The sequence below is a fragment of the Amia ocellicauda genome, chromosome 4 (genome assembly GCF_036373705.1).
Source record: "Amia ocellicauda isolate fAmiCal2 chromosome 4, fAmiCal2.hap1, whole genome shotgun sequence".
Lineage (NCBI taxonomy): Eukaryota > Metazoa > Chordata > Actinopteri > Amiiformes > Amiidae > Amia > Amia ocellicauda.
The window spans coordinates 1,036,921-1,063,218 of record NC_089853.1 but is presented as its reverse complement, the minus strand read 5'-3'; the positions used below and the strand labels follow the sequence as shown (position 1 = coordinate 1,063,218).

Below are 26,298 nucleotides of genomic sequence, written 5' to 3'. Positions count from 1 at the left end.
TAACTGCATTCCTCTCTGATGGAGACAAGCAGGAACAGAACTAGCCCTGAGGACACCCACTGGGGGCCTGTCAGGAACCAGCCGCTGTGTGGAGAACCTCTCAAGGTGCCACATTGTCATCACTGTTACCTTGTTTTATGCTCACAATATCAGTTGATGATCATCCTATATACAAGCTATATACACACAGCATTACATTAAATTATTCTCTCCAGTGTTAGAAGCTCTTGAGAGAGCTGGTCTGCTACCGGCATGGCGCCCTGGCCCTGGGGGTGTGCTCCTCACCCCTCTGGTCACTCACCACATTTGCTCATGTTGCAACAGTTGACAGTTTCAGTCACCGTCTTCTGGCCCGGCTCGTTGCAGGTGACGGGGGGCTGGACTGGACAGGGCATGGGGCGGCACTGAACGCTCTTTGTGTCTGAGTCGCATGTGCATTCATTGCAGTTACTCTGCCACGTCTCACCAGGCTACAGGCAAACACAATGAATGAATAACCCATGAGTTTCACAAACTAAACAGAGTGAAAGTACTCTGAGTTTTTGTACAGCCAGATTTATAGACTAGTTATAGATATGTCTGAGGCGAGATGGAGGCTAACAAGTTGTTATTACCTGTTTGGGCATTCCATCAGGCCCAGTGCAGTCTAGAAAGAAAAGAAACCAGTTCATTATACCAGTGAAAACTGTAAATACTGTACTGCAGTTCGAGCGCCCAGTGGCAGTCTGAGCCCAGACGCAGGATTATCTCTTACACATGTTGCGATACTGCATGCAGTGACCACAGCTCTTACCACAGGAGCGCACACAGGTATCTGAGAAGGAGTTGAAAAGGGTCATTCCCGTGGGGCAGAAGCAGCCCTCCCTCACGTCACTATTGGTCACTTGCTGGGTCTTGCTTTGCATGATGTATTTGTCATTGTACCTGTTTAAAGTTATTAAAAATGATGCAGAGTCAGTGGAGCTTCTGTTCACTTTCAATCAAAAGGAAATAGTTTTATACGGTAGTAGATACGGTGTGTTTTTACTGTGCCTGTGTATTTCTCCCTTGCATTGCAGGTTGATGTGTGTTTTAACTGTGCCCTCGTGTTTTTCCCTTACCTGGCATTGCAGGTTGGCTCAACCGTTGGTCCACATGGCAGGTAAACCTTGATTTCTGGACAGTTATAAACTGCATGAAGGCAGAGAGTGAGAGAGGGTAAGGGTCTGAGAGACCGTGAACAGGCCATGTCAAATCCACACACATACATCAACAGCCGCTTTCGTCAGATGTCTGTGTGTCAGTGTGCAGCACCTCTCTGTGGTCCCTCCATAGTCATGTCACAGATGGGGCCTTACCGCACTCTCCGTGGGTGGCGTTTCTCCAGTCGATGCAGATTCCTGCCGATGTGCAGATGGAGGCATACACTTCCAAGCTGGAGCAGCCAATCTTGGTGCCGGGCATGTGGCAGACGTCAAACTTGCAGGCCTGGTAGAATGGCTGTGGGGGGATGACTTTGTGGCACTCTTCAAAGATACTAAAACAAGACAGGCATTCAAATTATCACTGAGCAGCACAACAAGGTTGAACAAAGTTGAATGTCACCAAAACCTGCAAAGAAAATAAATTAATTAAACTGTACTGATTGCATAAGTATTCAGCCCCCTAAGTCATTACTTGGTGGGAGCCAGGGTTGGGGTCAATTCAATTTAAATTGAAATGCATAGGCTAATTCCAGCTCAAATCTTATAGTTTTTTTAATTGATCAATTCCAATTTGAATTCTTAATGATTCTTGTAATTCAAATTCATGAATTAGAATTGTGAATGTTTCAGTCTTTGGAATTGGAATTGAATTGGAATTTAGACATTTTAAGCTGGAACTGAATTTGTAATATGCAAAAAACACTCATACAAGACCGTGTCCTAGTCCTGCCCTCTTGTTGGGAAGGATATGTCACAAGAACCATCTCAATTACTTACAATCACCCACTGTTCTAAAACGTACTATATAAGGACCTACCTCGCTCTCCTTGTTTGTTGGGTAGAAGGATTGTGGTGGTTTTGACTGTGTTAACATATAATTTTTTTAAGGATTGCTTGTGTTTTTGACTTGGACTGTTACTGAGAACCCTGATTTTGTGATTGAACCTGGACTGGCTGAGGACCCACTGCCTACCGATTTGGACAAACACTTTCACAATGTCAGAGAAGCCTCTGGTGTTTGATCACTTTGAAAACGATGGTAGTGATGGTAACAAAGAAGGAAACCGTTAAGGATTAAGGAATTGGTTTGGGAGATGTATGATCCAAATGTGGAATTGAGCTAGCAGAATTGATCCGAATTTGGAATTGAGATGAATTTAATTGGAAAGGAATTTAGGAAATGTTTGGATAATTAATTGATTTGATGGAATTTAAAGGGATAATTGAATTGGAATTTAATTAGTGGAATTGACCCCAATCCTGGTGGGAGCACCTTTGGAAGCCATTTAGTGCTGTGAGTCCTTTTGGATAGGCTTCTACCAGCTTTGAACAGTTCCAAGATTAAGATCTCAGACGGCAACAAAATTTGCTTCTGAATGCTTCCTCAAGGCACTGTCTATAGTCTCACATGTTGTGGAGCACAATCACAGTTCTGCACAAATTGTATAATGTATCTTCAGCTTTCGCTTATAGATATTATTAAAAGTGGACCCGCTTACTTGCTGTTGATGATCTCACAGATTGGTGGGTTGCAGGGTGTAGGTGCGGTAGTTGGTGGCGGTGGCGGTGTAGTCACAGGGGGTGGTGCAGGGGTCGGCGTCTCACAGTAGGGTTTATTCTTGTCAGTAATCTTCCAGTGGTTGGCCATGTTGGAGCACGAGGGGTCGATGTTTCCGCTGGGCAGCCGGCAGTCATTCATTCGCTTGTTGTCACAGGTTCCTTTATGGAGGGGGGAGAGGAAAGGAGGACATTGTGTCGTTAGACTGTCAGGACAGTCAACGGCTGATTGAAACTGATGACACAGTACTTGTTAACAAAGCTTCCAGCATTGGATAAAAAAGGGGATTGTAAGTCAAACTTAATGTACAGATCTATAGGATGCTCGTACCACACTGCCCTTCTGTGTTCTGGTGGAAGAGGGAATAGGGCAGACTGATGGTGAACATCAAGCCATTGAACCAGACTTCAGCATTGATCTCCGGTATTTCCAAAACCATGTTTATGCCAGTGCTTGTGATAACGAGGTCCGCATTCTTATAGGATGGGGTGATCTGCTTGTTGTTGATGTATATCTGAGGAAGGAGAAATATATAGAAATGACTATGATTATTAAACATAAAGGAAAACGGTAGTCTGTTTATGCCTATTTAATGAAAGGTACAATAATATATGTATCATAAAAAATAATGAGTAAACATTACCAGGTCTGTAGTGCCTGATGTTGTTTGCTTCTGGGTCAGAAGAATTTGATAGGACTTGTAATACACAGTCAGGGACCTGGGACAGGACAGCCCGTCCCTGGCATTGCAGAAGTAGTTATCAATAATAATATGGAAGTTGTCATGCACGGCCTTGATCTCCTTGACCAGCACGTAGGTACAGTTCCCTTGGAAGTTGTAGTATTCTCCGTCAAAGGTGACGTAATGAGGATCTCCCCATCCAGAGCATACACCTGGGAGGGCACAAGGAAAAAGTCCCGTAAAAGGACTGGTCTTTGGCATTGAAACTGACCAGTTCTTTATAAAGAAGTAAATGAAAATGTTCTGCGTACAGTTATGTATGTATGGATGTATGTATATATACAATTAGGTCCATAAATATTTGGACTGTTACACAATAGTCATCATTTTGGCTCTGTACGCCACCACAATGGATTTGGAAGGAAACAATCAAGATATGCTTTAACCCTTCTGTGGGTTTTGTTGGTAAGTTGATAAGGCACTCCTTTAAAAACCTCTGTCAATTCTCATGTGTTGTGTTTCTTTGTTATTTTTCCCAAAGCAGACTTACATTTGCATTCGTAATGGTAGCAGCATCCAGATTCATCGTAGACCTTGTCTGGGGTTCGTCCGCTCTCACACACGAGTGGCTTCACAGGCGCACAGAGCACGGGCTCCACGGTGATGTTGGAGCCTCCGTGGCACGTTGCAGTTGTGCACATATCAATCTTCCAGGTTTCACCACGCTAACGTAACGATAATGAAAGTAATGGAAAATAACCTTCATCGTATTATGTGAGTATGTATGAAAACAGAGAGAAAAATATTTTAAAACATGTTAACCCAGGCCCTATTTTTGTATTAAGCACCTGTCTAATATCGTGTGTGTGCTAGTAAACTAATTCAGGTGTACCTGTCTGGGTGGTGTGAGGGAGTCACAGTTTCCAGGTGTGGTGGTTGGGGTGCTGGGGATGGTTGTTTCAGGAGTGGAGGACTGTGTCGATGTCTTTGTGGGAGTCGGCTTCGGCGTGGTGGTCTTCACTCCTGTTGTTGTGCTGACTGGAGGGGAAGTGGTAGTCCTGGATGAAGGTGGAACAGTGGTAGAGCAAGGTCCTGAGGTTTTCTCAATTTCACACAACTGATTGCAGAAAGCAGTGAAGCACCAGCCATCGCCATCGTTGGTGTTGTACACTTCTGAACCTGATTGTACAGACAGGACATAAACAATCAGTAGGGAACACAGGTTTAGCTTCTCAAATTCCAGAGACCTTGATTGACGTTCCTGTTTGTTTCCTACACTGGCAATGGTTACAGCTAGAACCAATTGCTGGAGCCACGTAGATCTGTGCAGAATCTGTAAAACAAGAATGCGAGCACTGTGCGGAATGACTAAAGAGTCTGCTTGTCGCACCCCACATAAACAGGGTGCGAAGCTTAACAAAGTTATAGTTTGATTACATTGTAATGAGTAGTTATGCTGAAAACAAACTGCACTTTTTGTATTTGCAATCATTGTTTTCATTTTCATTACATTTTCAGTAATTTAAATATTTTCACAATCAATTTTACTTTAAACTTATATAATTAATATATGTTTATTTATGTTTGTTTTGCCACAGAAGTAAAAAACTACAACAACATTTGCAGAATAAAATAAAGCTTTTCAAGTGCATACTATGTCCAATGCTTCACCCTTTCAGGTTAAAAGCAATCTTGTCATTATTATTATTATTATTATTATTATTATTATTATTATTATTATTATCATTGTAGTTAATAAAATTTGTGTATCATGATATTATATAATTATCGTCTGGATGGTGGAGAATACTGTGATATCGATTTAAATTCATATCGTCCACCTCTAGGGAGTGGGCAAGAGGAAAGACCCCCAATGAACTCCAATCGTGACCAGTTTCTCAGTACTGCCCAACAACACATTCCTTCTTTACCACACTGATCGTTTTCTAACACAACGTGATGTATAGATACGCTATGAATGTGACTGGGCCATGAAGCTGTCATATTTGATATACTTACAATGTATCTGTAATTTCATATATGAATCTATGAATGAATGTCTGTGTAGGTATATCAAAAAGTAATTCAACATACCAGGTGTTAATGACCGTCCATTGTAATGGCAAACACAATGAGATGTTGTACTGGGAGGAGCAGACGTGGTCACTGTTGAAACTGATGTAGATGCACTTGTAGAGCTCATACTCGTACTTGCGATTATTTCTGAGGTTGTGGTTCTTTTAGGAGGTGTGGTAACAGACGATGTTGAGGATGCTGGAGTAGTAGTGGTTATTTCTGTACTCCCAGTTGTTGTTGAAGGGGTTGTGGTGCTTGGAGGGTGTGTTGATAGTGTTGTGGTTTCCTTTTCCTGTTTTTCCGTTGTTTTCTGAGGTGTTGGCTTAGGTGTTGAGCCTGTAATTACCTCTGGTGTTGTACTGCCTGTTGTTGAGGTACCAGTTGTGGGTGTTGTAGGTCCCATTGTGCTCTCAATTGTGGGGGTTGTGGTTTCTGTACTGACAGTTGTTGTTGAAGTGGTTGTTGGGGGCACAGTGGTGGTGGGTGTGGGTGGTTCTGTTGATTGAGTAGTTGCAGTCTTTTCTGGAGTAGATAGTTTGGAGGTTGTGCTCTCAGTTGATGTAGGTGTAGTTGATTCAGTGGATGGTGTGGTCTCTGTAGTAGTGGAAGGTCCAGTTGTGGTCTCTATGGTGGTTGTTGAGGTACCAGTTGTGGCTGTTGTAGGGCCTGTTGTTCTCTCAGTTGATGTAAGTGTAGTTGATTCAGTGGATTGTGTGGTCTGTGTAGTAGTGGATGGTCCAGTTGTGGTCTCTATGGTGGTTGTTGAGGTACCAGTTGTGGGTGTTGTGGGTCCTGTTGTGCTCTCAGTTGATGTAGGTGAAGTTGATTCAGTGGATTGTGTGGTCTGTGTAGTAGTGGAAGGTCCAGAGGTGGTCTGTGTAGTGGTTGATGTACCAGTTGTGGGTGTTGTATGACCTGTTGTGCTCTCAGTTGATGTAGGTGATTCAATAAATGGTGTGGTCTCTGTAGTAGTGGAAGGTCCAGTTGTGGTCTCTATGGTGGTTGTTGAGGTACCAGTTGTGGATGTTGTAGGGCCTGTTGTGCTTTCAGTTGATGTAAGTGTAGTTGATTCAGTGGTTTGTGTGGTCTGTGTAGTAGTGGAAGGTCCAGTTGTGGTCTGTATGGTGGTTGTTGAGGTACCAGTTGTTGTCTCTATGGTGGTTGTTGAGGTACCAGTTGTGGGTCCTGTTGTGATCTCAGTTGATGTAGGTGTAGTTGATTCAGTGGATTGTGTGGTCTCTCTCGTAGTGGAATGTCCAGAGGTGGTCTGTGTTGTGGTTGAGGTACCAGTTGTGGGTGTTGTAGGTGCTGTTGTGCTTTCAGTCGTGGCGGTTGTGATTCCTGTACTGACAGTTTTTGTTGAAGTGGTTGCTGTAGTTGGTTCACATATGGTTTTGCAGCACTTCACTTTTATTTCATAATTGAAACACATTGGTACTTCAGTTTGATATTTGTTTTTGCAAATCAGTCCTACTGATGGATTGCACTCTACTTGTTGGCCCAAATCAGATAGTGCTGTATGTGGATATTCCACAGCTCTGCATTGCACATCGTCTGGTTTCTGACAAATATCAATACCAGCCGCCCTGATCGTTGTGATGCTTTCATCGTCTCCATTGTCAGGTCCAAAATCAGGATAACTGACGTCTATCCAGTTTGACCATTTACAGACAAGGCAGTTAGGAGTAGTAGGGGTAAGTGTGGAGGTCTCTGTTATAATAGTGGTAGTTTCTGTACTCACAGTTGATGTTGACGTGTTTCTTGGGGGCACAGTGGTGCTGAGTGGTTCTGTTGATTTAGTAGTTGTAGTCTTTTCTGGAGTAGATACTTTGGAAGTTGTGCTCTCAGTTGATGTAGGTGTAGTTGATTCAGTGGATGGTGTGGTCTCTGTAGTAGTGGAAGGTCCAGTTGTGGTCTCTATGGTGGTTGTTGAGGTACCAATTGTGGGTGTTGTAGGGCCTGTTGTTCTCTCAGTTGATGTAAGTGTAGTTGATTCAGTGGATTGTGTGGTCTCTCTCGTAGTGGAAGGTCCAGTTGTGGTCTCTATGGTGGTTGTTGAGGTACCAATTGTGGGTGTTGTAGGGCCTGTTGTTCTCTCAGTTGATGTAAGTGTAGTTGATTCAGTGGATTGTGTGGTCTCTCTCGTAGTGGAAGGTCCAGAGGTGGTCTGTGTAGTGGTTGAGGTACCAGTTGTGGGTGTTGTAGGTGCTGTTGTGCTCTCAGTTGATGTAAGTGTAGTTGATTCAATGGATTGTGTGGTCTCTCTCTTAGTGGAAGGTCCAGAGGTGGTCTGTGTAGTGGTTGAGGTACCAGCTGTGGGTGTTGTAGGTGCTGTTGTGCTCTCAGTTGATGTAAGTGTAGTTGATTCAGTGGATTCTGTGGTATGTGCAGTAGTGGATTGTCCAGTTGTGGTCTCTATGGTGGTTGTTGAGGTACCAGTTATGGGTGTTGTAGGACCTGTTGTGCTCTCAGTTGATGTTGGTGTAGTTGATTCAGTGGATTGTGTGGTCTGTGTAGTAGTGGATGGTCCAGTTGTGGTCTCTATGGTGGTTGTTGAGGTACCACTTGTGGGTGTTGTTGTGCTCTCAGTTGATGTAGGAGTAGTTGATTCAGTGGATTGTGTGGTCTGTGTAGTAGTCGAAGGTCCAGTTGTTGTCTCTATGGTGGTTGTTGAGGTACCAGTTCTGGGTGTTGTGGGTCCTGTTGTGCTCTCAGTTGATGTACGTGTAGTTGATTCAGTGGATTGTGTGGTCTCTCTCGTAGTGGAAGGTCCAGAGGTGGTCTGTGTAGTGGTTGAGGTACCAGTTGTGGGTGTTGTAGGTGCTGTAGTGCTCTCAGTTGATGTAAGTGTAGTTGATTCAGTGGATTGTGTGGTCTGTGTAGTAGTGGAAGGTCCAGAGGTGGTCTGTGTGGTGGTTGAAGTACCAGTTGTGGGTGTTGTAGGTGCTGTAGTGCTCTCAGTTGATGTAAGTGTAGTTGATTCAGTGGATTCTGTGGTATGTGCAGTAGTGGATGGTCCAGTTGTGGTCTCTATGGTGGTTGTTGAGGTACCAGTTGTGGGAGTTGTGGGTCCTGTTGTTCTCTCAGTTGATGTAGGTGTAGTTGATTCAGTGGATTGTGTGGTCTCTCTCGTAGTGGAAGGTCCAGAGGTGGTCTGTGTGGTGGTTGAAGTACCAGTTGTGGGTGTTGTAGGTGCTGTTGTGCTTTCAGTCGTGGCGGTTGTGATTCCTGTACTGACAGTTTTTGTTGAAGTGGTTGCTGTAGTTGGTTCACATATGTTTTTGCAGCACTTCACTTTTATTTCATAATTGAAACACATTGGTACTTCAGTTTGATATTTGTTTTTGCAAGTCAGTCCTACTGATGGATTGCACTCTACTTGCTGGCCCAAATCAGATAGTGCTGTATGTGGATATTCTACAGCTCTGCATTGCACATCGTCTGGTTTCTGACAAATATCAATACCAGCCGCCCTGATCGTTGTGATGCTTTCATCGTCTCCATTGTCAGGTCCAAAATCAGGATAACTGACGTCTATCCAGTTTGACCATTTACAGACAAGGCAGTTAGGAGTAGTAGGGGTCAGTGTGGAGGTCTCTGTTATAATAGTGGTAGTTTCTGTACTCACAGTTGATGTTGAAGTGCTTGTTGGGGGCACAGTGGTGCTGGGTGGTTCTGTTGATTTAGTAGTTGTAGTCTTTTCTGGAGTAGATACTTTGGAGGTTGTGCTCTCAGTTGATGTTGGTGTAGTTGATTCAGTGGATGGTGTGGTCTGTGTAGTAGTGGATGGTCCAGTTGTGATCTCTATGGTGGTTGTTGAGGTACCAGTTGTGGGTGTTGTGGGTCCTGTTGTGCTCTCAGTTGATGTAGGTGTAGTTGATTCAGTGGATTGTGTGGTCTGTGTAGTAGTGGATGGTCCAGTTGTGGTCTCTATGGTGGTTGTTGAGGTACCAGTTGTGGGTGTTGTGGGTCCTGTTGTGCTCTCACTTGATGTAGGTGTAGTTGATTCAGTGGATGGTGTGGTCTCTCTCGTAGTGGAAGGTCCAGAGGTGGTCTGTGTAGTGGTTGAGGTACCAGTTGTGGGTGTTGTAGGTGCTGTTGTGCTCTCAGTTGATGTAAGTGTAGTTGATTCAGTGGATTGTGTGGTCTCTCTCGTAGTGGAAGGTCCAGAGGTGGTCTGTGTAGTGGTTGAGGTACCAGCTGTGGGTGTTGTAGGTGCTGTTGTGCTCTCAGTTGATGTAAGTGTAGTTGATTCAGTGGATTCTGTGGTATGTGCAGTAGTGGATGGTCCAGTTGTGGTCTCTATTGTGGTTGTTGAGGTACCAGTTGTGGGAGTTGTGGGTCCTGTTGTTCTCTCAGTTGATGTAGGTGTAGTTGATTCAGTGGATTGTGTGGTCTCTCTCGTAGTGGAAGGTCCAGAGGTGGTCTGTGTGGTGGTTGAGGTACCAGTTGTGGGTGTTGTAGGTGCTGTTGTGCTTTCAGTCGTGGCGGTTGTGATTCCTGTACTGACAGTTTTTGTTGAAGTGGTTGCTGTAGTTGGTTCACATATGTTTTTGCAGCACTTCACTTTTATTTCATAATTGAAACACATTGGTACTTCAGTTTGATCTTTGTTTTTGCAAGTCAGTCCTACTGATGGATTGCACTCTACTTGCTGGCCCAAATCGGATAGTGCTGTATGTGGATATTCTACAGCTCTGCATTGCACATCGTCTGGTTTCTGACAAATATCAATACCAGCCACCCTGATCGTTGTGATGCTTTCATCGTCTCCATTGTCAGGTCCAAAATCAGGATAACTGACGTCTATCCAGTTTGACCATTTACAGACAAGGCAGTTAGGAGTAGTAGGGGTCAGTGTGGAGGTCTCTGTTATAATAGTGGTAGTTTCTGTACTCACAGTTGATGTTGAAGTGCTTGTAGGGGGCACAGTGGTGCTGGGTGGTTCTGTTGATTTAGTAGTTGTAGTCTTTTCTGGAGTAGATACTTTGGAGGTTGTGCTCTCAGTTGATGTTGGTGTAGTTGATTCAGTGGATGGTGTGGTCTGTGTAGTAGTGGATGGTCCAGTTGTGGTCTCTATGGTGGTTGTTGAGGTACCAGTTGTGGGTGTTGTGGGTCCTGTTGTGCTCTCAGTTGACGTAGGTGTAGTTGATTCAGTGGATTGTGTGGTCTGTGTAGTAGTGGATGGTCCAGTTGTGGTCTCTATGGTGGTTGTTGAGGTACCAGTTGTGGGTGTTGTGGGTCCTGTTGTGCTCTCACTTGATGTAGGTGTAGTTGATTCAGTGGATGGTGTGGTCTCTCTCGTAGTGGAAGGTCCAGAGGTGGTCTGTGTAGTGGTTGAGGTACCAGTTGTGGGTGTTGTAGGTGCTGTTGTGCTCTCAGTTGATGTAAGTGTAGTTGATTCAGTGGATTGTGTGGTCTCTCTCGTAGTGGAAGGTCCAGAGGTGGTCTGTGTAGTGGTTGAGGTACCAGCTGTGGGTGTTGTAGGTGCTGTAGTGCTCTCAGTTGATGTAAGTGTAGTTGATTCAGTGGATTCTGTGGTATGTGCAGTAGTGGATGGTCCAGTTGTGGTCTCTATGGTGGTTGTTGAGGTACCAGTTGTGGGAGTTGTGGGTCCTGTTGTTCTCTCAGTTGATGTAGGTGTAGTTGATTCAGTGGATTGTGTGGTCTCTCTCGTAGTGGAAGGTCCAGAGGTGGTCTGTGTGGTGGTTGAGGTACCAGTTGTGGGTGTTGTAGGTGCTGTTGTGCTTTCAGTCGTGGCGGTTGTGATTCCTGTACTGACAGTTTTTGTTGAAGTGGTTGCTGTAGTTGGTTCACATATGTTTTTGCAGCACTTCACTTTTATTTCATAATTGAAACACATTGGTACTTCAGTTTGATCTTTGTTTTTGCAAGTCAGTCCTACTGATGGATTGCACTCTACTTGCTGGCCCAAATCGGATAGTGCTGTATGTGGATATTCTACAGCTCTGCATTGCACATCGTCTGGTTTCTGACAAATATCAATACCAGCCGCCCTGATCGTTGTGATGCTTTCATCGTCTCCATTGTCAGGTCCAAAATCAGGATAACTGACGTCTATCCAGTTTGACCATTTACAGACAAGGCAGTTAGGAATAGTAGGGGTCAGTGTGGAGGTCTCTGTTATAATAGTGGTAGTTTCTGTACTCACAGTTGATGTTGAAGTGCTTGTTGGGGGCACAGTGGTGCTGGGTGGTTCTGTTGATTTAGTAGTTGTAGTCTTTTCTGGAGTAGATACTTTGGAGGTTGTGCTCTCAGTTGATGTTGGTGTAGTTGATTCAGTGGATGGTGTGGTCTGTGTAGTAGTGGAAGGTCCAGTTGTGGTCTCTATGGTGGTTGTTGAGGTACCAGTTGTGGGTGTTGTATGACCTGTTGTGCTCTCAGTTGATGTAGGTGTAGTTGATTCAGTGAATGGTGTGGTCTCTGTAGTAGTATACGGTCCAGTTGTGGTCTCTATGGTGGTTGTTGAGGTACCAGTTGTGGGTATTGTAGGACCTGTTGTGCTCTCAGTTGATGTTGGTGTAGTTGATTCAGTGGATTGTGTGGTCTGTGTAGTAGTGGATGGTCCAGTTGTCGTCTCTATGGTGGTTGTTGAGGTACCAGTTGTGGGTGTTGTGGGTCCTGTTGTGCTCTCAGTTGATGTAGGTGTAGTTGATTCTGTGGATTGTGTGATCTCTATAGTAGTGGATGGTGTATTTGTGGTCTGTGTGGTGCTCTCATTTGATGTAGTTGTTTCGGTGAATGTAGTTGTCTCTGTAATAGATGAAGGAACTGGTGTTGTTGTTTCACAGTGATAATCATCACAGCAGAGAACACTTATCTGGTAGTTATAGCACAGAGGGAAGGGACCTGACTGGTCTTCATTTTTACATACAAGTCCTTCAGCAAGTGTACACTGCACAACCTGACCCAGATCTTGAATGTTCTTCTCTGGATACTTTTCTGCCCTGCATTGAATTTGGCTCGGATTGTGACATATATCATAGCCTTCCTCTCTGAGCTTCTGATAGGTTTCAGTGTCTCCTCCTGGGGTGCCAAGCGTAGGGAAAGTCATATCGTACCAATCGCTCCATTGGCACTGACGCCTGCAGGTAGTTGCCGAGCTAGTGGATGAGGTGGAGACCTGTGGTGATGTTACTGTTGTGGTGCTGCTGTGTACAGTGGAGCTTGGAGAAGGTGTCGTTGATGGTGAGCCTGTGGTTGTCTTTGTGGGTGTTGTTGAAGGAACTGTGGTAGTAGAGGATAAACCACATGGCACTGTTACACAGCAGAATGTTCTGATGGCGTAGTTCAGACAGATGTTGGGATTTTCCTTGTTGTTGCATTTAAGCCCATATGATTTGTCACAGTGCACTGTTTGCCCCAGGCTTCCCAGAGGGGTGTCTGGGTAATCCTGGGCCCTGCATTGCACTTGAAGAGGGTGAGCGCACACTGTGTGTCCTTTAGCTCTGATGTTATCATAGGTTTCGTGATCCCCTTCATTGTCTACAGTTGGTACGCTGATGTCATACCAGACTGACCACTGGCACACTTCCTCCAAACAGCTGGTGGTTCCCGATGGTTGAGTTTCCTCAGCTGTAGTAGGACACAGAAAGAAGGATATGTACAGTGAGGGAAAAAAGTATTTGATCCCCTGCTGATTTTGTATGTTTGCCCACTGACAAAGAAATGATCAGTCTATAATTTTAATGGTAGGTGTATTTTAACAGTGAGAGACAGAATAACAACAAAAAAATCCAGAAAAACGCATTTGATTTGCATGTTAATGAGGGAAATAAGTATTTGACCCCTTCGACTTAGTACTTGGTGGCAAAACACTTGTTGGCAATCACAGAGGTCAGACATTTCTTGTAGTTGGCCACCAGGTTTGCACACATCTCAGGAGGGATTTTGTCCCACTCCTCTTTGCAGATCCTCCCCAAGTCATTAAGGTTTCGAGGCTGACGTTTGGCAACTCGAACCTTCAGCTCCCTCCATAGATTTTCTATGGGATTAAGGTCTGTAGACTGGCTAGGCCACTCCAGGACCTTAATGTGCTTCTTCTTGAGCCACTCCTTTGTTGCCTTGGCTGTGTGTTTTGGGTCATTGTCATGCTGGAATACCCATCCACAACCCATTTTTAATGCCCTGGCTGAGGGAAGGAGGTTCTCACCCAAGACTTGACGGTACATTGCCCCGTCCATCGTCCCTTTGATGCGGTGCAGTTGTCCTGTCCCCTTAGCAGAAAAACACCCCCAAAGCATAATGTTTCCACCTCCATGTTTGATGGTGGGGATGGTGTTCTTGGGGTCATTCCTCCTCCTCCAAACACAGCGAGTTGAGTTGATGCCAAAGAACTGAATTTTGGTCTCATCTGACCACAACACTTTCACCCAGTTCTCCTCTGAATCATTCAGATGTTCATTGGCGAACTTCAGACGGGCCTGTACATGTGCTTTCTTGAGCAGGGGGACCTTGCGGGCGCTGCAGGATTTCAGTCCTTCACGGCGTAGTGTGTTACCTATTGTTTTCTTGGTGACTATGGTCCCAGCTGCCTTGAGATCATTAACAAGATCCTCCCGTGTAGTTCTGGGCTGATTCCTCACCGTTCTCATGATCATTGAAACTCCACGAGGTGAGATCTTGCATGGAGCCCCAGACCGAGGGAGACTGACAGTTATTTTGTGTTTCTTCCATTTGCGAATAATCGCACCAACTGTTGTCACCTTCTCACCAAGCTGCTTGGCGATGGTCTTGTAGCCCATTCCAGCCTTGTGTAGGTCTACAATCTTGTCCCTGACATCCTTGGACAGCTCTTTGGTCTTGGCCATGGTGGAGAGCTTGGAATCTGATTGATTGATTGCTTCTGTGGACAGGTGTCTTTTATACAGGTAACGAGCTGAGATTAGGAGCACTCCCTTTAAGAGAGTGCTCCTAATCTCAGCTCGTTCCTGTATAAAAGACACCTGGGAGCCAGAAATCTTGCTGATTGATAGGTGATCAAATACTTATTTCCCTCATTAACATGCAAATCAATTTATAACTTTTTTGAAATGCGTTTTTCCGTTTTTTTTTATTGTTATTCTGTCTCTCACTGTTAAAATACACCTACCATTAAAATTATAGACTGATCATTTATTTGTCAGTGGGCAAACGTACAAAATCAGCAGGGGATCAAATACTTTTTTCCCCTCACTGTATATGCAAGCACTGTGGTCACAATGGTGCTTAAACAGCATAATCTGGTGTACATTTCAGAGGAAGCAAAAGTTTCATGAACAGTTCATATATTGATTGATTGATTTATATATTTTTATTTTATGTTTTATTTTTCAATGTGTTATTGTAAGTAGTAGTTGAAGCAGAAGTAGTAGATTTATTTTCAGATGTGTAAGCAATTCCGAGAACTAATTATTGAATTTTAAATTAAAGTTTTTTAATGCTCTTATTACGTGGTACAGGTATGGGTAGACTGATAATAATGAGTTCCTTTATTATAAAAATAACATCTCCCCTGGCAGTGCCATTGGTGGAATTTTCTCCTGACAGCTCTGAACCACAGCTGGTAATGCTATAGTTGAACTGGAAAGCAGCTGATCCCACCTAGAGAACACACCCTGCACTCCAACCTAGTGCTGGTAAAAGGATGCACCTCTCTGAAGGTAACATACAATTAAAGTAGTGCTGTCAGTATGGCGTACTTTGTATGTTCTGATGTAGTGGCCTTTCATCAGTTTCATCAAGGTCTGAATCCTATTTTCATCATGACCCTTATGTCTTCCTGTCTTATGTATCACATGTATTTGTTTCAAAGAGAGAGAAAGAGAGAGAGAGAGAGAGAGAGAGAGAGATTTAAAAACAATTACTTGTTGTGGGAGTTGGAGTGAATGGTGTGGAAGCTGGAGTGGACGGTGTGGTGAAGTTGAACACTGTAGTGGGTGGCTGCGGCGTGGTAGTGCTGTGTGTAGTTGTACTTCTGGGGGTTGTGGTTGATGATGAGGTGGTGGGGGTGGTGCTGTTTGGGCAATTGTACACATCCCTCTGAACTGTCCCATTTTCACCACACACAGCCGTAAGGCAGCTCCCGATCCCATCCGTGGTGTTGTAGATGGTCACACCGTACGGATACTTGTTCCCATTATATGTGCAATAGCATGCTGCAGAGGAGAGGTTAACATTATTATTTGTTCACATTCAATGAAGCCTAAAGTAAGTGTATATATATATATATATATATACCACACAATTACATTTAAATTATGTTTATGGCAAATATGCTTACCAAGTTCATTGTAGCTGCAGAGCACTTCTAAGGACTTACAGAGGCTAGAAAATAAATGTAATGTTTAGTTCTCTACATCATCATGATCTGACAAACATAGCGTTTAAGAAGAGCTCTCTATGTATGTTTAATTTTCATTAACTTCATTGCAAGTTATTTAAACACAAAATATACCATGTTTCACAGTTCTCAGTGGGAGGAACGTTCTCTCCATCGTTGTAATGGTTTCCGTCTCCATCATAGCATCCACACTGTTCTCTCTTCACACATGTCATTGAGTCCTCATCAAAATATGGCTGGGTCGGAGGGCAATTTGGATAGCAGCCTAAAGAATATTAGACCATATATATCCATAAATGTTTATGTCTGTCTTGTGTTGTATCTATGTAAATTATGTATACACATATATACAGCTCTGGAAAATATTAAGAGACCACTGCAAAATTATCAGTTTCTCTGGTTTTACTATTTATAGGTATGTGTTTCTGTAAAATGAACATTTTTGGTCATTCTATAAACTACTGACAACATTTCTCCCAAATTCCAAATAAAAATATGAATGGAATGGAATGGCTGCCATACATGTAGACATGCTGATTTAAGAAAAATTTGCAGTGGTCTCTTAAAGCTTTCCAGATATATATATATATATATATATATATATATATATATATATATATATATATATATATATATATATACATACAAAATAACATAATTGACATAACAACCTGAATAAATGAGTGGAGGAACATAACGAATTCAGATGCCTCCAAACAGGTGTACTACATGATACAATTAAGCAATGAACATCCTATCATGCTCTGTGGCATGTATAAAAATGCTGAGGAGGCCCAGTTGACCCCGATTTTGGATCAAGTTGGCAAGAGGAATGGATCTAAGTGACTTTGAAAGAGGGGTCATTATTAGGGCACGAATGGCAGGAGCTTCAGTCACACAGACTGCTCAACTGGCTAGTGTTTCAATAGGAACAGTGACTAAAGTTACATCTGCATTTAGATCTATAGGAAGGACATCAGTAAATAGAGTTGGACATTGTGGTGGAAAGTGCACATTCGATAACCGTGATGCTCATGCAGTACTGCAATATGTAAGGAAAAATAGAAGAGCAACTCTTTCCCAGGTGACTGAGAATGTCAATGCAGGACATGATCAGATTGTGTCAGCAAGAACAGTTCGTCGAGAACTACACAGAGAGGGATATTATAGAAGCTGCTGCGCATAAACCCTCATTACAAAGACAAATGCACATTTGAGCGTTCAGTGGTGCAAGAACTATAGGCACTGGCCTACAGAAATGTGGAAAAAAGTGATATTGTCAGATGAGCCTTTCACCATATTCTGTGGGAGAGTGCATGTGTGGGACACCAAGAGAATGGTACTGGCCTGACTGCTGGACCCCTACAGTGAGGGAGTCCAGAGGCTCTGATATGCTGTGGGGGGCATTTTCCTGGCATGGTTTGGGTCCACTTGTCCCTTGGAGGGAAGGGTCACTGCAAATCATGACAAAGTGCTCACCTTTATCCTCTTGTCACCTTTATGTTGGGTTTTCCTTTAATTAGTCACCCGTCTGTATATTCATTTAATTGTTTGATACATTTTTATGTATGGATTTCACAAATCAGGTAACATATGAAGCCTAATTTATGTTGAACAACATCTGTAACAAGGTTCTGAAACCAAACTCCTACCTTCCAGTCCTGGGATCTGATTGGAGCATTTCCCTGCAGGGTTCCGGCAGGTCTTCATGCAGGGAGATCCGCAGGGCTGGTAGTGCCACTCACACTCACCAGGGGGGTTGTAGAAATCACAGAACAGTGCTGCAGGGAAGGAAGAAAAGCATACAATTATTTGTCCTTTACCTCTAGTTAGCAGAGTGGAGAGGTGAGTGGATGTTTCTTCAGGCTGTGACTTACGGCAGATCTCTGGGCTTCTCCAGGCCACACAAACACCAGCTTCATTGCAGGCTGCAGCATAGGAGGCCACAGCTGTACAGAAACACTGGCAGTCTCCTCCACTGTCACAGGCACAGGAGTCTGTCACACAGGCATCATAGTATGGAGACGGGTCCACCTGCAGAGCAGACAAAGCGGTAATGACTCTACTACTCAGCTCAGAAAAATAAATCAAAGCACAACAGGCAAGGCTGTGAGATGTACTAGTAAACCTGCCAATGGCATAGCTGTGGCTGCAGCCTGATCTGAATACCTGGGAGTGGCAAGCTGTGAACACTTGGCTCTTGATGATGCTGCACTGCCTCTGAGCCCAAGACTGTCTGTAGGGGTTGGAGACACAGGGGTCCTTTGTGACCACAGCATTGGGGCAACTGGGAGACACTTTCCAGCTGTTTCCAAATTCCAGCACATCTACAACCACTGCTTGGCTCCTGGTGGTGAAGTCATTGTTTCTGTTGCCGTCATAGTCTCCACACAGACCACAGACATGGCCCTGTGGCAGGAAGATAGTGGTCAGCAGAAGAAGCAGCTTTAATTCTAATGTGAATACCTCTTACATAAGGATCGTTTCCGTATGATGTAATCGAGGGCACACTGTGGTCTCTTCCAGTTGTCCTTAGTGTAGTCATCAGCACTCACCTGGAATTCAGGGCTCAATTTGATAAACATGCTGGTCTTCTTGTCCCACATAAGGATCAGTCCATTGTTGGTTTCAATCACCAGGTAGATCCCCATGTAGCGGATCTGGTAGGGAACTTCTATGCCCGTGTCTCTCTGGACCACCTGGTAGTTTCCTTCTGACAGTTTCAGCTCATTGTTCTGAAGAGAAATACACATTTTTTTAAATGTTAAAAGCCCATAATTATCAGGTGTTTCTTAGGAAGGTTAATTCGATGGTTTTCTTAGAGTTCTTCTTGTTTTATTTTGTGCAGATATCCATTCTGTGAATAATCCTGGAGCAGAGTTGCCATTTGGATTGCTGGATTACTGGATTGCAGTGAACTGCCATACTCACCCCCAGGAAGAGCTTAATGGCCTTGGAGCAGGTGGTGCCAGTGGTGCCACAGGGGATGTTCTCAGTGATCACTCTGAAGGTGCCGTTTTCACTGTTCTTGCTGCAGTAGTCCTGCACAATAAAGAGATAGAGCAGTGGGATAAAAAAATACCCTTAATTGTATCATACAGCCAGGAACAAATTGGACATCTGTTTTTCTCTTCATTCATGTCATGGAAGTAATATGGAGAACCAAGTAAACTGCTAATGTGGTTGAAGGAAGCTTGGTCCTGCTCTTGTCACTTCGATTCATAAGTAGAATGGACACGCTGAGGTTTTATTCTGCAGGGCTTTGAGATGTACCTGAGTGAGAGTGTATTCACAGTCTCCATTGAAGCTGAATCTCTTCCCATCAAACGTGGTGTAATGCCCATCTCCATAGATGGCACAGGTGCCATGGCACTGGTTAGTGGTACACTGCCATTTCCTGTCTTTGCAAGTACTTAAAGGAAAACGACACATGTGAACAAACACAGAGCAGAGCAGAGCATACTCAAGTATTTTCTATGTTGCATTTGGCTTTATGAGTTTCTATGCTGCCCTAAGATGCCCTCTGAGAGATGAGATTACCAGGTGTTGCAGTCCACTTTGATCTGTTGCCCTGGTTGGAACGAAGCCCCATTGTGGATGCAAGGACAGAGTTCTTCCTGTACACAGTCTCCTTTCCCATCAGAAACCAGCCCCTCAGGACACATGCAGCCCGAGATACATTCTGTGCTGATCTGTAAGGAGAGGTGAGGTATTATTTAATCTGGGTGTAGCATGAATCTGGTCTAGAGCAAAGCTTGAGCAAGTGTAGAAGGTGCCCCATGAGAACCCTCCCTGTCAGTTTGTGCTCTAGTTTGTGTCGGGTATCATGCTTCTCTGGTGGGGAGTGCAGTGGTTTACACCCTACACATGTAGACTGTTCATGTGAAATATTTCCAAAAAAGTACACAACTCAGGTGTGAAGAGTCTGTCCCACTTACACACTCCATGTCCAGTGTCTGGCAGCCCTTCTGGCACTCAGATCCCTTGGCTCCTGCCCCAGCCTCAGAGCAGTTGAAAAACACCATTGGTTCCATACAGGCTATGAAATGGAAAACATGGGAAATTGTTGAATATCTCCATTCCTACTTAGATATGTGTGACTTCCTGTCTGCTATGGAAGTTTCGCAGAGATCAATAGGCAGTGGCTGATCAGCGCTGGGAGATGTTCAAACAGCTGGGAGGTTATGAGCTTGACTCATAATTCATTATTTCTTTATACTGAGAGATTAATTATGAAAAGGGACCACAGATATTCATGTACCACACACCCATATTCGTCCCCACATTGTATATTCATTAGCACATTTTTCCAGCTGACACATACTGGTGTCTGGCCACAGTTGTTATTTCACAAGGAAATTCCCTCTTCAGAAGTGTCTCTGCACAGACTGCACAGACACAGACACAAAGGTAGATACACAAAGGCCCAGCATTAGATAACATTAATTAATTTGGATACATTCAATATACTGTAGTTGCTAATCAATACTAGAAATTCAAACAAGACTCACTTAGAGTTGGCTCTGGGTTTCCAATGCAGGTCAGTGTCCCATGTTTGCAAGTGCTGAAAATAAATCAAGATCAAAGATATTACACATTGCAGATGTCCAGGTGCACTGTGTTCCAAAAAGGTCTAACATGATTAATTAACCTAGTTAAGATTCCAGATGGACTTGCCTTTCCCTACAAATATATATTTAAATGGAGGGAAATTAGACATTTCTTCAATATTGTTCTAAGTTAAAACCTTTTGAATGTTTGGTTTCACACAGTTTAGTGACAATAATCAACGATGCCTCTTACCACATGGCTCCATCCTTGCTGATGACCTCCCCTGCCGGCACTACTGAGCCCTTGTTGTAGCATGGGCACTCAGTGGGTGGGACGCATTTGCCCTCCTCATCCATGTAGGTCCCCTCGGCACAGCCACAGCCGTCCACAGGCACAAACTGGACCTGGCAGGTGTGGTCCGGTTCGCTGAGGGAACGGCAGGTGCTCTGGCAGCTGGTCATGCTGTACCCATAGACCAGAGTCCTGGGGCAGTTGCTGGAGTATTTGACTGAGGGGGGAGAAGCAGGGTTTCAGTCTCAGCACAAACACCTTCAGTTCACTGTCCCTGAAACCCCAGACTTCTGACGCCTGAAGACACCTACTGCAGATACTGGATCTCCAGCCGTCCAGCATGACGCCCTTCGCAGCACAGGCATGGACATAGGAAGAGACAGCAGCGCACATGCAGTCCTCGCTCTTCTCACAGTTGCAGCTGTCATACAGGCAGTTCTGGGGAGAGGAAAGGAGGTTGTAGGTTAACGTCGAAAAAGCCTTTGTCTAGGAGAGCACTGTATCCTCTCTACTTGTTAACAAGGCTCAAGATGCAAGAGGTACCAGAAGTATCATGACTCACAGAACACCAGTTTGCCTGACTTATTGCACAAATAATGACGTTTGTTGGGTGCAGACTATTACATTATATTTTGAAGGCAGTAGAAAATCATACATTTTCTGCTTGTAAATACTATTGTATCCTGATAGTTGTGTTGTGCGAGAAGTAAAGAGACACGTACTGCTTTGTAGGTATCTGGGTTGATGACAGAGTGGCAGGGAGCAAATACTCCTTTTGGGTCTGACAGCATGGAGCACCAGTGCTTAGCATATTTCTCTGTGAAATGGGGAGATAAATGTGAGGTTAAGTTATGCAAGTATTTCCTTATGATGCGTAAGCCCAGTTTCCCAGACCCCTGAACAGTACAGAGCCCCAGTCAGTAGTTAAGGCATGGGGGTGGGAACTGACACAGACTGGTGTCCCAGAATGCCGTACCGTTCTCCACACTCAGGCTGCAGGGGTTTTCATAGCTGTTCCTCACGTCGGGGCAGCTGGCTCTGGTCTTCCAGGTGTTGGCGAAGGCTGCGGCTGTTCCCTCCACTACCCCACTCATGGCCATAAAATCATCAGCTTGGATATTGTTAAAGTTTCCACAGAGACCTGGAGTAAGCAAATTTAATAAGTCAGTAATGTACCATATTTCTGATGCTATCAGAGGCTAAAGAATTTCATATTGTGGCCATTGTCTCTGCTTAAGATTTCCATTGTATTGATGCTTTTGGCTAATTTCTCCCTTTGTAGCCCTTGAGATGTTTATGTTGTGTGACTATAATCAGGGGATTTGCATCTGTTATCTTAAGCTAGGAGAGCAGCAAGAAAAGTCACTAAAAACTAGTGCTAATACAGGGCTTCATGTGAGACAAGTGGCTCTAGAGCTTTCACAGATCAGGGGGTGGGGTCAGTAATGCTGAGGCTGGGCTTACCGCATGTCATCCCCTTGTTGGAGGAGCTGGCAGTGATGTAGACTTGCATGATCGGGGTGAGCTGGACCTCTAACTGCAGCCCCATGGAGGTTTGGAGAACGATGTAGAATGTGGAAGGTCTGAAGATGATTACATCAGCTGTGAGGAACAAGACACACAGAAAATTCAACAAACAAGGGTCAGAGCATTAGCATATTAGTCACAGTAATGAGTCCCAAGGTGCCTTGTGACTGAAACCAGTTAACTGAATGGGATGACAATGAGTGCCAACAGACCCAGCTGCAAATTGGGTAACTGAGCAGAGCCCTGCAAATCCGTTCATCAGTTACCTGCTTCCCGTGCGCCCATTCACCTGGTTCCCAGAGGCACACTATGCATTTCACAGACACATCAGTAATACTCATACCCTCGTGATTTGGAGCTACAGTACTGATAAGGGAATGGGTCTCACCTGTAGACAGAGGCAGCTGAGAAAAGATGCCGTTCACAAAGACACTTCCACAAGGCAGGAGGCTGATCACCTGGGAATTACAAATGTGGTGTCAATACACAGAGATCCTGGTAGCTTTTACTGCTGATACGTGTTCTGCCATTTACTGGTTGTTCCAGGGCAGACTTGAAGAAAGACTTGTCCTGGCATAGATGGCTCATTTCTAACCTCAGGGCTCAAACCTCAGTCAAGGAGGTGCTTCTTCTCATAGCTGGGGTAATTCCCAGCCTGCACATCAGTGCTGGGCAACAAGGTGCTTCACACACCTCAGCAAAGTTGATTAAGAAAGTCCTTTAAACTGACTTACAGTTGTTCCTCCTGAGATAGCCAGGGTCACAGCCTTCAAGCAGGTCTCAGTCTCTGTAAGTCCACACTTGAAAAGGTCTCCCAGGACTGTGAATGCACTGCTGTTGCATTGCTACAGCAGAAACAGGAACAGCACAAGACAAGAAAACAGGAAGGGTGCAATGAAAAACAATTCACATGGTTATTCATCAGGAAGTAAGATAGGAGATCAGTATGCAATCAGAGAAAGATGTATGCATTCACAGCAGCAGGACCTTCAATAAAATGTGAGCCCATACAGCTGACTAATTGCTCCTGATCCTTTTAAAACACACAGAAATCCAAACAACTGGTAGGTGGTATCTCACACCTTGGAGAGGATGTAGGAGCAGTCTCCATGGAAGGTGAAGGGTTTCCCATCATAGGAGGTGATGTGGGAGCCTCCCTCTACAGAGCAGGTCCCCGGGCAGTCCAGGTCTTGGCAGCTCCACTGGCCTCCATTGCAGGTGCTGCACAGACAGTTACAGAGCTGATGTATACATTTGCTGGAGGCACGTGTTGTGTTGCATCAAAACCTTTCTTCAGTCTAAGCATTTGCTGAGTAGCTCAGATGCTCTATCAGATCTGTTATTGTTATTCATTAATTTATTCATACTTATAGGTTGGTGAAAACATACTCTTCTCTTCAATACTCTTTCAGTTAGCCAGATACATGTCTTGTCTCCCTTGATGATGTTGTCTGATTATGCATGTTGGCCTGCACCCTGTGACAGAGGACAGAAAGTGGGACCTTGCTCACCAGTGGCTGCAGTGGCTGGAGTAGGACTCTCCAGGTTTGTATGTGTCTCCATTGTGGCTGCAGGAGCACTGCTGCACTGGGACACAGCCAGTCTGGTTGATGTCATCGAAGACAGTGCCTTAGGAAGACAATCACAGTCAGTCAGGAAAATCCCTATCAGAGTGTATGAAGCCAGGAAGACCTAGAACTTGACTTTGCTCTAGTATAATAACATACAGTAATCCAGGCTAGTACAGCTGTAATCATGCAAAACACACAAGCTCGCCCAATCGCTGCACAGTCACGGGCAGGGCAACAAGCAGTGTGAGGCTGAAGAGCAGTGCAGAGCAGAGAGAGGAGCTCCAGCCAGTGGAGCAGCAGGTACCTGGGGGGCAGAAGCAGCCGTCAGTGCAGTGGTCCTCGCACAGCTGGCCTCTCTCTGGGTTGGAGCAGGTATCAGCACAGGGGATCCCACACTCATGGTGCTCCATGTTGAAAGGGCATTTCTTAGCTGCAGAATACAGGAGGCTTCAGTCAGGTTTAATGGATTGTCAAGTTTTATATGCAGCTGCACCGTGACTTTCTTCATTTTCATGACAGCTCTACATGAAGCCTAATGCTTCCTTCAGTAAAATAACACAAGAAGACAGTAGCAGAAGATTGGGGGGAGACATACAGCAGAACTCTGCGGTCCTCCACTGCTGCGGCTGTCCGCCGCTGTGCACACACTGCCGGGAGTATTCAGATAGTGTGTTGCACAGGCAGAAAGTGCTGCTGCCACAGTGGCACATGTCTTTGACACAGGACTGGATGAAAGAGTCAATGGAGACCAGGCTCATACAGCTGCTGAAGGCCGGGCTGGACAGGAGCTGCTCACACACTGATGTCTGTGACAAGGAAAGAGCAACAAGGACAGGGATTTATTGCACCTGTAATGACACAGGCGCAGGCAGTGAACCACACAGTGACTTAATTTGTATTGCACTTATGCTGTAAGTCGCCCTGGATAAGGGTGTCTGCCAAGAAATAAAAATAATAATAATAATAATTTACCATAGGCAAACACACTGTTTAAGATATTTGAATTTGCATTGTGCTGTTGAGGTGATAATGGTTACAGTGTTGTTACTCTGGTTAAGTAACTGAGCCAGTGACTTTAATAATCAGGCATATATCTTGGAATTGATCATGACATTGAGAAGGCAACAATACCTGTCCATTATCTTTTGTGAGTTTTGGAGCAAGAGATGACAGAAATGACACTGAGGCAGAATAACTCAAATTAGATCATAGTAATGAAACAGAATCTTTGTTGGTTAAGCTTTTGAATAAAAGATCCAAAGGATTAGTGGTAAGAGTGTGTTACAGACCACCCAACTCAGATATTCAGAAAGATATTGCACTGTACAGTGTAATCAGGACTGCATGTAGCAAGGATGTGGCTGTTATCATGGGGGATTTCAATTTCCCAAAAATAGACTGGGAAATCCCAGTTGCGACTACAGAAGCAGAAATAGAAATGGTTCAGATGGTAAATGGCTGCTTTCTAACGCAATTTGTCAGGGAACCAACCAGAGAGAGTGCATGCATTGACTTGATCTTTTCAAATGACCAAGATATAGTCAGAGGGACACTAGTTAGAGAACCAATGGCAAACTGTGATCACAATATAGTTAGCTTTGAGGCATTCAAGAAACAAGGACCAACTCTAAAACAAAGGTCTACAATTTTAGAAAAGCAAACCATTAAGGTATGAGGCGGCACTTAGAAGAGGTAGACTAGAGAACACTGGATACAAATTCAGTTGAAAATGGATGGTTACATTTTAAGAATATACTACTTGAGGCTCAGGAGGAATTTGTACCAAAGCTTAGCAAACTGAGGACCAAAAAACATTGACCAAAATGGTTTAATAGAGGTATGCAAAAAAACAGAGAAAGAAAGTGTTGTATAGTGCATACAAAAGGGATAGAGACTAAACAAAATACAATGAATATGTTGAACTGTAAAAAGACCTTAAGGAAAGGATCAGGAAAGCAAAGAGGGAAATAGAAAGAAACATAGCTCTTGGAGCTAAAACTAATGCAAAGACCTTTTTTCAATATTACAACAGCAAGAGGTCAATAAAGCAGGAAGTGAAACAGATAAAGGGCAAAAATGGAAGAATCTTGGAAAACGAACAAGATGTGGCAAATATTCCAAATTAGTATTTCACAGAGGTTAACAATCAGTCCAGTCAAACCTTAAGAGAGATCAGGATAAATGAGGAGTAGGTACTAAAGGGACTAGCAGCATTAAAAACAAACAAATCACCTGGGCCAGATGGTATATTTCCAACAGTACTTAAAGAAATGAGGGAAATTATTTATAGGCCGCTAACTCAAATATTCCAAATGACACTTAGAACAGGGGATGTGCCAACTGACTGGATGACAGCAAATGTCATAAAAATCCACAAGAAAGATAACAAAACTGAGCCAGGAAATTACAGACCAATCAGTCTCACTTGCATCACGTGCAAAATGTTGGAGAAAATGATTAGACAGAAAACAGAGGAGCATCTTAATGAAAACCATATTCTTGGAGATTGTCAACAT

General features: G+C 44.1%; 1 protein-coding gene across 1 annotated transcript in view; it reads right to left on the bottom strand.

The window, feature by feature from the left end:
• The window catches only part of LOC136747529 (mucin-5AC), a 50,602-nt gene that overhangs the window by 7,311 nt on the left and 16,993 nt on the right, over positions 1 to 26,298 (bottom strand). The window contains exons 7-40 of the mRNA XM_066700409.1: positions 24,378 to 24,588; positions 24,087 to 24,212; positions 23,723 to 23,840; positions 23,294 to 23,432; positions 22,946 to 23,056; positions 22,600 to 22,669; positions 22,149 to 22,286; positions 21,661 to 21,825; positions 21,407 to 21,501; positions 20,996 to 21,122; positions 20,646 to 20,901; positions 20,354 to 20,406; positions 19,781 to 19,881; positions 19,383 to 19,534; positions 19,116 to 19,254; positions 18,774 to 18,884; positions 18,398 to 18,577; positions 18,012 to 18,251; positions 17,720 to 17,876; positions 17,495 to 17,623; positions 15,957 to 16,107; positions 15,783 to 15,826; positions 15,367 to 15,657; positions 5,519 to 13,096; positions 4,317 to 4,603; positions 3,975 to 4,149; positions 3,386 to 3,636; positions 3,073 to 3,256; positions 2,684 to 2,903; positions 1,338 to 1,516; positions 1,101 to 1,170; positions 794 to 924; positions 615 to 646; positions 302 to 470 (exon numbers count right to left, since the gene is read on the bottom strand). Coding sequence (XP_066556506.1) covers positions 302 to 470; positions 615 to 646; positions 794 to 924; positions 1,101 to 1,170; positions 1,338 to 1,516; positions 2,684 to 2,903; positions 3,073 to 3,256; positions 3,386 to 3,636; positions 3,975 to 4,149; positions 4,317 to 4,603; positions 5,519 to 13,096; positions 15,367 to 15,657; positions 15,783 to 15,826; positions 15,957 to 16,107; positions 17,495 to 17,623; positions 17,720 to 17,876; positions 18,012 to 18,251; positions 18,398 to 18,577; positions 18,774 to 18,884; positions 19,116 to 19,254; positions 19,383 to 19,534; positions 19,781 to 19,881; positions 20,354 to 20,406; positions 20,646 to 20,901; positions 20,996 to 21,122; positions 21,407 to 21,501; positions 21,661 to 21,825; positions 22,149 to 22,286; positions 22,600 to 22,669; positions 22,946 to 23,056; positions 23,294 to 23,432; positions 23,723 to 23,840; positions 24,087 to 24,212; positions 24,378 to 24,588 — 12,580 coding nt within the window. The remainder of the gene's footprint in view (positions 1 to 301; positions 471 to 614; positions 647 to 793; positions 925 to 1,100; positions 1,171 to 1,337; positions 1,517 to 2,683; positions 2,904 to 3,072; positions 3,257 to 3,385; positions 3,637 to 3,974; positions 4,150 to 4,316; positions 4,604 to 5,518; positions 13,097 to 15,366; positions 15,658 to 15,782; positions 15,827 to 15,956; positions 16,108 to 17,494; positions 17,624 to 17,719; positions 17,877 to 18,011; positions 18,252 to 18,397; positions 18,578 to 18,773; positions 18,885 to 19,115; positions 19,255 to 19,382; positions 19,535 to 19,780; positions 19,882 to 20,353; positions 20,407 to 20,645; positions 20,902 to 20,995; positions 21,123 to 21,406; positions 21,502 to 21,660; positions 21,826 to 22,148; positions 22,287 to 22,599; positions 22,670 to 22,945; positions 23,057 to 23,293; positions 23,433 to 23,722; positions 23,841 to 24,086; positions 24,213 to 24,377; positions 24,589 to 26,298) is intronic.